The sequence below is a fragment of the Medicago sativa genome, chromosome 2 (genome assembly GCF_051527215.1).
Source record: "Medicago sativa cultivar Bolivia chromosome 2, Bolivia_mono, whole genome shotgun sequence".
Lineage (NCBI taxonomy): Eukaryota > Viridiplantae > Streptophyta > Magnoliopsida > Fabales > Fabaceae > Medicago > Medicago sativa.
In genome coordinates this window covers 3614979-3626700 of record NC_140750.1, presented here as the reverse complement: position 1 = coordinate 3626700, position 11722 = coordinate 3614979, and the positions used below count along the sequence as shown (strand labels likewise).

Below are 11722 nucleotides of genomic sequence, written 5' to 3'. Positions count from 1 at the left end.
CTAAATACTACTCATGACTCAAATTAAGACCTTCATTCTCTAGACCCTAAAACATCACATCACGATCAATGACTGACTTGATCGTTGAAGTGTTTGCAGATACACCTCATCTTAATTGTCATATTTTTTAAATTGCATTATCATCTCTCTAGTATTCTATCCAGATCCACTCCAAATCAATCTCCATAATAGACATAACCATGAATAGAGACAAGAAAGTGGGTAAGGTTCGAACTTTTATGAGCAATCAAATCAAATCTATGATATCTTTGGTAATTACTCACACGTGCTTGAAATCAAAAAGTGATTCCATTTCATAATAAAAAATGGCAAAAAAACACAACAATGAGACAGTGCCACACAACACAGAACAATCAAAAGCCTATCAGAAACAAGAGTCCCACAAACAAACGCTCACACTTCCACTCCCACTGTCTTTTGAGGTTTCAACCAAACATCATCATCAGCATCCATGGCGGCCACCACCAGAGCCATAACCATAGCCAGCAACTCAACCTACACTCTTCTTGGTAAGAAACCATTTCTGGGTGGTCGTGCTCTTCGTCTCAACAATCTCAAGGTTTCTTCTAGAACTACCAGGTCTTACACTTGTAAGGCTATCTATTACCCTGAGGTTTCTGTCAAGGAGGAAGGTGAACCACAAACCCTTGATTATAGAGTATTCTTTCATGACAAATCTGGTAAAAAGGTACAATTTTTTTCATTTGATCAATTTGGGTATTGAAGTTTTGGGGAGTTTTTTGTAATTGTGATGTTGGGTTTTGCTTAGAATTAAGAAATTATGATTTTGGTTCTTTAAAGTTTATTCCTTTTTGTATCATTTGCTATAGAAAGATGATGATGTCATTGATTTGGGGATTTTTGTTTGATGGAATGATAATGGTGGCATTAAGTAAATAAATTGTTGAATGGTGGATTTGTTTAATTGCTTAGTAGTTGTTGTGTTTACTTTGATAGATCAATTGATTGTTCAGTTGTTAGGGGATAGTGTTGTGTTAAGTGTTAATTGTTAACTAATTTTGATATACAGCAGGAAACCATAGTCAAATGTGGCTATAGGACCTTGATCACGGTCGCGGAGACATCAAAATCCTTGATGTTGTGACTCATCGCAGCCGCAGACCTTTTTTAAAACCCTGGGTATCATGTTTATGTGTGAGTTTCCCTTGTTGCGCTACACTTTTCCTCGGCTTTCATGAAATGAATGAAGGGCAGGTGCCGAGTTAGGTGTTTACCAAGGACAGGGACCTAGTGTTAGATTTTCATATTTTTGGTTGCTAGGAATTGTGTAATTAACCTTATAATTCTGTATAGAATATGTTATTGACATTTCCATAAAGAAAAGGAAAAATTAAAGTAATGCTTTGTGAGTGAGTGTTAGTTTACTGCAACGTGGGCTACCCTTGACAATGTAGGTCTGTATACCTATACATACTAATATAATTTGTAAAATTTGCAGGTTTCTCCCTGGCATGATATTCCATTGAAGCTAGGTGATGGTGTCTTCAACTTCATTGTTGAAATACCAAAAGAATCCAGTGCAAAGATGGAGGTTGCCACTGACGAGCCTTTCACTCCCATTAAACAGGATACAAAAAAGGGAAAGCTTCGATTTTACCCGTGAGTGACAACTTCAAAGCTTGCACTATTCCTTTTTGTTGTTGTATTATTTTTTCTTTGGATATGCACTTTTATGTTTTAACCTAAATCCATTTCCCTAATCCAACCAAGAGTTTGTCTTTATCAAGGGAACGTATGCAATGTAACTGTCATACATATACCTTCTTTACTGACGTCAATATATGTACATGAAAAATTTGAGCATTTTAAGTCTAGTTCATCAGTTGTTTTGATTCTTTTTGTCTTCTTTTGAAAATTCTGCTCGGTTAATTTGGCAAAGATTGGTTCCATATGTAACCTATTGTGAAATATATCGTTTACTTTCTTTCTAGCTATAATATACATTGGAACTATGGCCTTCTTCCACAAACATGGGAAGATCCATCTCTTGCAAACCATGAAGTTGAAGGAGCATTTGGAGATAATGATCCAGGTATTCCATTACTAATGAGCAATGGATGTAGTCTCCAACCTTGTCCATTATGTCATCTCAATATCTTTGTCATAAATATGACTGAAACTAAGCGTGCCTAAAATTCCTGTTAATCTGTATGTAGTTGATGTGGTTGAGATCGGCGATAGGCAGGGGAAGATAGGAGAGGTTCTCAAAGTCAAACCCTTAGCTGCATTAGCCATGATTGACGAAGGAGAACTTGATTGGAAAATAGTTGCGATTTCATTAGATGATCCAAAAGCTTCACTTGTGAACGATGTTGATGATGTTGAGAAGCATTTTCCAGTAAGCTTCGTTACCTAGTTACTTGATGTCTATGCTGGAGTTGCTTTCATAACGAAAGTTTCATTAAGATGGAAAAATTATTTCTTGATGCGATACTCTGTTGGTGTCTTGATTGAAAACTTCTGTGTGTGATATATAATCTTCCATTGTCTTCAGGGAACCCTTATTGCAATTAGGGACTGGTTTAGAGACTATAAGATACCTGATGGGAAGCCTGCTAATAGATTTGGTCTTGGCAACCAGGCAGTAAATAAGGTACTTTTACTGCACAAATCTCTTTACAATTATCCTAATGAATTCTTTATTCTGTTGTTAATCTTTTGACTGAGTTTTGTAGTTTACACGTCCCTTGAATCATTTATAGGTCGTTGCTAAGTAAAGTTGTAATGAGAAAAAGAAAAGCATGACATTTTTCTTATTATCTACTGCAATGTTAATGGCCACATTTTGTCTCGGCTATTTTCATGGAAACTCAAACTTATTTTTTGTGAACAGGATTACGCGCTTAAGGTAATCACAGAGACCAACGAGTCGTGGAGTAAACTTGTGAAGAGATCAATTCCTGCAGGAGAGCTGTCACTTGTGTAAATGTATTGGTAGAATATCAGTTGTTAATGCCAATGCTTGCATTTTTTTAATTTATGAAGTAGCAAACTCTTTTGTTGAGCTTCACGGTTATGTCTTTGACATCAATTCCCTTTTGGTCAGGCACTAGTTAAATTGAATACATCCATCTTGCTTTTCTGTTCTACATTTTACTTGCTGTTATTCATTTTCCATTCCAATGAGATAACTCCTTAATATTCTCTAATATGACTGGTAATAATCTGATAGTGGAGAATAAAACTATAATACTGTTGGAATAATTCTCTGAGAGTGTAGTATTGGAAAAAGAAAGAAAGGAAGAAAGAGTGGAAGTGGAATACATCTTTAAACTGAAACTTGTGAACCTGATTAAAAGGTAGAAGATAAGATGAGACTTGTGAACCTCTTAAAGTAAGGTACGGTTAACTACAAAGCATGGAAGTAGAGTACATCTTTAAGCTGCCAACATAAAAAAAAAAAAAAAACACTTTTATAAATCGTTACATCACAATCAAATAATCAATCTCTTTTTAAACCAGGTTTTCATATAAAAGAATTGAAAACTAAATGTGATTAGAAACTGGAGAAAAGAAACTTGTCAATTTGTGTGCTTCATAACGATGAACAAAATGTTAAAAGCTCCCTTTTGGTACTTAAGAACTAGCTAGATTGAAGTTTTAAAACTTCATCTTCATCGAAAGAAGAAACCAATCCATAAATTGACAGAAGGAGCAAAAACCCCAGAACTGGCACCGGATTTTCAGTATTTTCGCCAATGTTAGCTTTCATGTTGACTGTCTCTTAGCTCAAGTTCCTCTTCTTTTGATTCAAACTCCTTCACTCGTCTTTGAAAATGTTGTTCTTTTGACTCCGACTCCTTTATCCGTCTTTCAAATATCTTCTCTTTTGATTTGAGTCTCTTCAGTTGGCTTTCAAAAAGCTTCTTGAATGATTCCAGATCATCTGCTTGTCTTTCAAATAGCTTCGCTTTTAATCTGAGCACCTTTTCTTGGCTTTCAAATTGCTTCTTTTTTGATTCAAGCTCCTTCACCTGACTTTCGAATTCCTCCTGCTTTGACTTAGACACCTTTGTCCGCCCTTCATAGAGCTTCTCATTTGATTCAACCCAACTACTACTACTACTGCTTGCTCCCAAATTCAAAGTTGACAATGACTTTGCTCTCAAATGTACATCATCATCATCAGACTTAGAGTCATATGAAACCCGTAACTTTTTTCTTTTTGAAGCCGTAACAACCATTATTGAACTACACAAATCTCCACTTCCAATCCTGAGCAGAAAAAGAAAAAAGAAGCATAAAAAAAGAAAGTTTTAGATCAACCATTAAGGCCCTTTTGGATAAACAACTTAATTTGATTTGCAGCTTATAGCACAAATGCTTATCATGATAAGCACTTGTTAGAACAACAACTAGTAACAAAAGATTAATAAGAAACGAAAGTAAGACACAATGAACACACGATCTTTGTTAACGCAGTTCAGGCAATGGTGCCTACTGCCTACATCTGCGACTATAGAGCAGCTATAAGTCTGTTTGTATTAATGTGATGAATTATGATTTCAGCGTTACAAGCAATATATACAAGACTGCTACTGCGATTCAGTTTACAATATTACCTAGAACTGTACCTTATATATATGAGCCATACTTTAACGGCACTTATGTAAAACATATTTTTATAACACATGTAATTTGTGGCTGTTTTGTGATACCCAGACACATCCAAACACCCACTAGTTAACTATAGCACCCACAATTTACATGTATTTGATGGGTGTTTTGCCACACTAGAGATGCCTAAACATCCATTAATTAGAGATAACAGCTTAACATCCACGTAACAACCGATTCAGAATATCCATCGAAAACAAATCGATTTAATTTGCATAGAAAATCATAGCACCCAGCAACAAAAAAAGAACCCAATATGCACAGAAAAACAATCAAGAAATGATTATACTATCCTTTAAGGAGAAACAAGACCTACTTGGTCTTCTTGGTCCGCTTGGCCTTTTGTTTTTTTGCAACTGAGTGAAAGGAGATAATGATTGGGGGTGTTTTCTTAAAGAACTTCCGTCACCTCAAACATACCTATTAATTTCTGCAGGTACCGCCTCATGCACAATAGCAGCCTCAGCCGCACCAACACCTTGACTCGCAGGCTCAGCCGCACTAACACCTTCTTGACCAACAACTTTTTGCCCTCTCCTCCTTTTCCTCTCAAAACATCGTAATGGTGGCTGAACAACTCTTTGCTCCACAAATACCGACTCTGCCGCAACCACGACATCAGACTCCTGAATTTGCTCCTCGGGAGAAACACGATGAGGGGACTTTTTAACCAATTAATTAAATAAAACACACTAGTTAGTAAACACGGTACACTAGTTAAAAATGCTAACATTGTAAATTTTAATTTCAAAAGCTTACATCCGATAATGGGCTTTGAATCGAAGCCTCAACATCAGCGTTCGCAAACAAATCAAACGAATCAGTCCTGCCCTCTCCCACATCCTGAAAATCAATCACAACCAAATCACTGTTCCAACCCTCTCCCACAGCCTACACACTAGTTAAAACTGTTAACATTGTTAGATTTCAAAAACTTACATCCGATAATGGGCTTACACTAACCCTCAAATCATTGTTCTCACCCTCTCCCACAACCTCGGCAACGGGGTTCTCAGGCAAAACAGTATGCTCGTCCTCTCCCACATCCTGAAGATCAATCACAACCAAATCATTGTTCCCACCCTCTCCCGCAACATACACGCTAGTTAAAACTATTAACATTATTAGATTTCAAAAACTTACATCCGATAATGGGCTTACAGAAACCTCCAAATCATTGTTCTCACCCTCTCCCACAACCTCGACAACAGTGTTCTCAGGCAAAACAGTATGCCCGTCCTCTCCCGCGGCATCCATGACCTCTTGCCTAACACAATGAGGGCACTCGACAATCTGTTAATTAAATCAAAAACACACACCAGTTATTAAACCTGATACACTTGTTAAAAGTGCTAACATTGTAAATTTAGATTTCAAAAACTTACATCCGATGGAGTCAAACTTTCCACCTTCTTACGCCATTCGGCAAAGCTATTCCGAGAACTTTTGTATTTAAATACCGGGGGAATGTTCGAGACATATTTACTACTTTGTGCTGGTTGCAACTTTTTAATTCTTTCAAACAACATCGCCTCCAAAACTGGAGTGCAAGCAACAAAGTTTGATTTGCCCTTGGCAACATTTTTTGCTGCAGAATGAATGAGGTCTAATGCGGATTAAGCCCATTTAATTTGTTCAAAATTATTCAGGTCATCTGCATGCTTATACATGGAACTCCTCACATAAGCTTTCTCACTTGTGGGTAGCAAAAATTGATCGATAATAAAAAACAGTAGAAGCTTCTTGTACTGTGTTTTCTCTGTGTCATTGTTCACCGGCATATTCTTCAAAATTTCTTTCAAAGAGTGGGAGCTTAATTCCCTTTTTGCCTTCCCGGTCACCTCTATCTTTGTCTTATCTCCTTTATTTTTTTCTCCTTATTGTTTAATTTGGCCGAGTACCGTTGCTTTAGATCATCAATATATGTGGGAAATTTAAAGCTCTTTGATAACATAGAATTTCCAGTAGGCCTAATGCCTAACACGTTAGCCACCTCAGTGACACAAAATGATATAAAAGTTCCCTCATTCAACATGAACTTCTTATCAGTATACTTTTTGCATATATTCAATGTAAGGTTTGAAGAATTTTCTCTTAATTCACCTTTCAACATTCCTTCCAATAATGACAAGAATTGAGATTCCTTAAATAATTTTCTCTTAGAATCTGTGAAACTAATATCTAATGGTTTTAAATATTTCATCGAGCATGGACAATTACCCTTTGAAGTGTTCCTACATATTAGAAAGCATCCATATGTATGTTCAGAAACTAATCAATTAAATTTCAAAAACACACTTCAGATTAAGACAAAAACATACATAATTCATCACAAGACCATAAATGACCAAAACAATCCAAGCATATACTCAACCCTGCAATGCAACATTATGACAGAAACAATATAATCTGGAAGAAAAAAAACACCCACACTTTATAGCTAACTCATGTTATAGTTAAATCGTGGGGCAACACCCACTAGTTATAGTTAAGTACAAAACATCTTCCCTCCCAGACAGCTCTGCCACTATTAGATCATTCTATGTCCATACAACACAAACACGTCGATTATTTGATCCAAGTCTAAAATGCAATTTGATTATATCCGCTTGATATCAAATTTCTAACCAACATTTATACCATAATTTATCATTCTCTATGATCCACAAACAAATATAATGAGATAGCTTTCTCAAACCATAGTTGTCAACGTGGAATTGCGGTGCGGGTGCGGTTATGGTGCATAAGGAAATCCTTATGCACCCTGCATAAATCCAGAAATGGTTTTTGAGTACAACTCACAGAAACCATTTCCACAGTAAAATGGTTTTGGAGTACAACATACTATAATTTTATGCAGGGTGCTGGAAACCATTAAGTACATCTAATGGTTTTGGAGTACAACTCACAAAAACCATTTCTGGATTTATGCAAGGTGCATAAGGGTTTTCCTTTTGCACCAAAACCGCAGCCTTGCGGTGCGGCGTGGGAGCGGAGCAGGCGCTATTTCTGCGACGCAGACACTAATATATATAAAAGTTATGCCTTCTGCCTATCCTGTTCTTTTTCTTCACCCCTTCTAAAACAGTGATAAAAGGTTTTCCGAACATCTTCCCCTACTACTGTGTTTCAACCTCCCTTACCTTCCCTGATCTAAGTTATTCCTCTGTCACGTTTTAAAAACTGGTTTTTACTTATATTTCGACCCGTTTCAGCAAAATAGCATGTTTACATGGGTGATGCAGCGGGAGCGGACAATATCACGGTGGATCACACTGGGATAATTCGGTCAAAGCGGCCGTGTCATCCATCTGAACCGCTCCGGCACGGCTGGGAGCGGTGGCATCAAATTTTCCACACTGCACCGCTATATCGGCCGCTATTGACAACAGAGTCTCAAACCACCATTTAAGAAAACAACATAAAAATATAAAAAAAAAAAAATGACATTTTCAATTTTAACCTAACCCTTCTCCTAAAAACCTAATCCTTCTCCTAAAAACAAAAGAAATCATAACAAAAAAAATAACATTTTCATCCTAACCCTTGTCCTAGAAACAAGGTAAATCATGAAATAATTAACATTTTCATCCTAACCCTTATCCTAAAACAACATAATTCATGAAAAATAAAAAATAAAAACTACTTAAAAACAAACAAACGGTTAGGAGGTGGCTTACTTGTTTGAAGTTTCCGGCTGAGAGTGGCTGACTTGATCATCGTTTCCGGCTTGTTCATCGTTTGATGAAGCCGGCTGGAAGTGGCTTGCATGTTCATCGTTTGGTGTGGCTGGGAGTGACCGGGCGTGGCGTACTTCATCGTTTCCTTCTGGGAGTGACATTGTGATGGTTGGTGTGACCGTTGCTTTTTTCGAATTTATGGTGGTAATGTTGAGAACAATGTGGAGAAAAATGTTGGTCGTAATGGTATTTATTTATTTATTTATTTATTTTGAGTTGGTGGTGTAGTGTTTGTGGAAGAGGTGTAGTTATTGTTTGAGTTATTCAAGATGATGGGATGGATGCCTTTGCCATGTCCCATGTGGTTTATTTTGCTGCTCTTTGTCTTTGGAGAAGTGAAGCGTGCCTGTGTTTCGCATAGTTATGTGTTGCATAAATAAATGATGAAACACACTCATGTTTATTGAAGCATAGTAGAATCCAACAATTAAAAAAATAAAACGATAGAAAGATTTAGAGAGGTGAGGTAGTGTTTGGATTTTCACGTTTATGAGTGTTGGTGGTAGTTTATGAAAGGAACTGAAAGGGTTTAATAACAAAAGTCATTGGTGAGTAAACAAAGAGAAGGAATTAAACACGTGATTTCCAGTTGCATTGGTAATTGGTGAGTGAACTCATGAGTTTATGTCAATCCAGTGGAACGCGTGTTTTCCAGTCTAGTAAAAGAGTCTGGTTACTTCATAATAAATGCGGTTCGGTTTGGTCCGGTTCTTAAGTTATGAACCGAAAACCGAACCAAATCGGTCGGTTCTTACTTCAGATGGCTCAAATAATATCAGTTTTTTGCGGTTTTGATTTTTTTTGGATCTGTTGACGGTTTTTTTTGGATTGGTTCGGTTCTGAACACCCCAAAATTGATAGTATATACCGCAATTAATTAGAGGCATGCACATGGGATAAATTAATTTTTTATATTTAATGATCTTATGTATATATATAATTTATTTATAATTTTTAATACTTATATTTTTATTTAATAAAGACTCGATCTCTTGTCCCGTGAGCATAGCTCAATTGGTAGAACAATGCATTATTATATGCAGGGGTCGGGGTTCGAACCACGGACACCCCACTTATTCATCTTATAAGGTGAATTCTAGCCACTAGGTTATCTGACCAAAAAATAAAGAGACACAATCTCTCTGTTCCTGCGAGCTTAGCTCAGTTGGTTGGAATATTGCATAATTATATGCAGGGGTTAGGGTTCGAACCCCTCACACCTCACTTTCTCACATTTAAAATTTGTGAGCTCCGACTACTAAACTATTTGACAAAAAAAGACTCGACCTTTCTAACTTAACACTTAAAACAATTAAATTTAAATGAAATTAATCAGAAATTTTATATTGTCTATCAATAACTTCGTATTATTATATTTTAATATATTAAAGGGTAGTGTTAACTTGTGCTCTTAGGGCACATGTTAAGAAATCTAAAAAAAGAAATATTCTATAAAATTTTGTGCATTCAATTCATTAAAAAGTTAAAGATTAAATGTATTGCACACATTTCAATAAACTATTTCTATATTTGATTTATTAACTTGTGCCTTAAGGGCACAAGTTAACATTTTCCTATATTAAAATAATATGAACACAGAGAAATAATAATAGACTTAAAAGTAACGTCGTTGTGAGTTTAGCTCAGTTGGTATGGACAATATATGCAAGGTCTGGGGACCCGGCCACCAAAAAAAAGACTTAAAAGTAACAAATCTACTCGTTACTCACTCTTCCGTTTCCTCTCTCAATGGTCTTATAAATTATTGTGTCGCTTCATTAAGCGATCTTTAGATAATTAGTTTAACTAATTAACAATTAATGACAACTAAGTTCTAACCACTTTACACAATATTCATCTATGAGTCCGTTTGTTACGAATTAAAATAAAAGTGATTTTGCGGTACAATAATTTAGAGATTATAAATTTTATAAATATTTTATAAAAAATCAGAACCTATTTTGCGTTTGTTTACCATTATAATAATAACTTCTTTTTTTTATAAAAAAATAATTTAGTTTGTTTGAATACAACTATTGTAACAAAAAAAAGAACACATCTATATAAAATCAATTTTTGTTACAAAATTAGTTCAATGTTTTGATCCATACTTTCTCTCTCCTCTAAAAAAATCTTTTTTTTGAGAAGTTACTATTAACAGCTTCTCATCTAAAGCTGTTATTTTTTTTTAGATTTTGATTTTTTAAAAAATCTATAACAAACGGATTCAATACTCTTAATGATCTGTTTGTTATGGATTAAAATAAAAGTGATTTTGACATAAAATAATTTAGAGATTATATTATAGAGATTTTGGGTCCATTTGTTACGGATTAAAATAAAAGTGATTTTGACATAAAATAATTTAGAGATTATTTTTTAGAGATTTTATGAAAAATCAGAATCTATTTTGCGTTTGTTTACAGTAATAAAAATCATTTTTTTTAAAATAATTTAGTTTGTTTGGATACAGCTATATAAAAGCGATTTTTTTGTTACAAAATTAGTTCAATCTTTAAATCCATATTTTCTCTCTCCTCTAAAAAAAAATCTATTTTTTGAGAAGCTGCTCTCTACAGCTTCTCATTTGAAGCTGTTTTTAGATTCTGATTTTTTTAAAAATCTGTAACAAACGGATGCAATATTCTTAAAAGTGATTATTTTCTTAAAAAAAGTGATTTTTTCCTAAAAAAAGCTATAACAAACGGGTTATGAAAAATTAGATTATATTTTGCGTTTGTTTACCGTAATAAAAATCACTTTTTTTAAACAAATAATTTAGTTTGTTTGGATACAACTATATAAAAGCGATTGAATGAATGATGAAAACATGGATGAAAATGATGGAATGGATGTATGGAAGTATGAACGAATGAAGGAAATCTGGAAAAAAAATGTCATTTATGTTGTTTTGCAACTTAACATAGGCCGAGTGTGACTTAAGTCACGTACCGTTTAACATCTACGCGAGTGAAGTTACACTGAAGGTATTTTCGTCAGTTTGTATGGTAGTGAGCAATTTTTTTACCGGAGAAGAGCGATTTTCTAACATGATAGAAAAATTGTGGACCTAAAATTACATTCTCTCCACTCTTTTGTACTTAACATTGCTTGTATTTTCGCTCCTACTATCTTTCACATTTGTAATATTGCATGATTAGGCAATTGGGATTTCGGATAATACCAATTTTACCGCCATCTTTAATTAGCTAATAGAATTTCTATGACAAAACACTAAAACATTCTATGTACTACATGATAAGTTTACATCACATATCTGTAACTTACGTAATTTATTCACTAAAGATTCAAGTCCTATTCAC

At 34.9% G+C, this 11722-nt stretch overlaps 2 protein-coding genes across 4 annotated transcripts; one reads left to right on the top strand and one right to left on the bottom strand.

Annotated features, from left to right (window-relative positions):
• The first annotated feature begins 352 nt into the window (after nucleotides 1-352).
• On the top strand, nucleotides 353-3131 carry PPA6 (pyrophosphorylase 6). The gene is made up of 6 exons (XM_085741978.1): nucleotides 353-709; nucleotides 1481-1641; nucleotides 1974-2074; nucleotides 2199-2380; nucleotides 2537-2635; nucleotides 2876-3131. Exons 1-6 carry the CDS (start codon nucleotides 473-475, stop codon nucleotides 2966-2968), a joined length of 873 nt encoding a protein of 290 aa, XP_085598104.1. The 5' UTR covers nucleotides 353-472; the 3' UTR covers nucleotides 2969-3131.
• Nucleotides 3132-3316: 185 nt separating this feature from the next.
• Nucleotides 3317-8994, bottom strand: LOC146943693 (uncharacterized). 3 transcript variants are annotated; one of them, XM_085741975.1, is made up of 7 exons: nucleotides 8340-8994; nucleotides 6045-6893; nucleotides 5803-5952; nucleotides 5599-5706; nucleotides 5419-5502; nucleotides 5080-5321; nucleotides 3317-4257 (listed from the first exon to the last, which is right to left on the bottom strand). In XM_085741975.1, exons 2-7 carry the CDS (start codon nucleotides 6186-6188, stop codon nucleotides 3744-3746), a joined length of 1242 nt encoding a protein of 413 aa, XP_085598101.1. In that variant the 5' UTR covers nucleotides 6189-6893; nucleotides 8340-8994; the 3' UTR covers nucleotides 3317-3743. The 3 variants fall into 3 exon arrangements, with proteins under 3 accessions (XP_085598101.1, XP_085598102.1, XP_085598103.1); XM_085741977.1 differs by having other exon boundaries at nucleotides 3538-4257; nucleotides 5080-5285; nucleotides 8340-8773; XM_085741976.1 differs by lacking the exon at nucleotides 8340-8994 and having other exon boundaries at nucleotides 6045-7423.
• Nucleotides 8995-11722: the final 2728 nt, after the last annotated feature.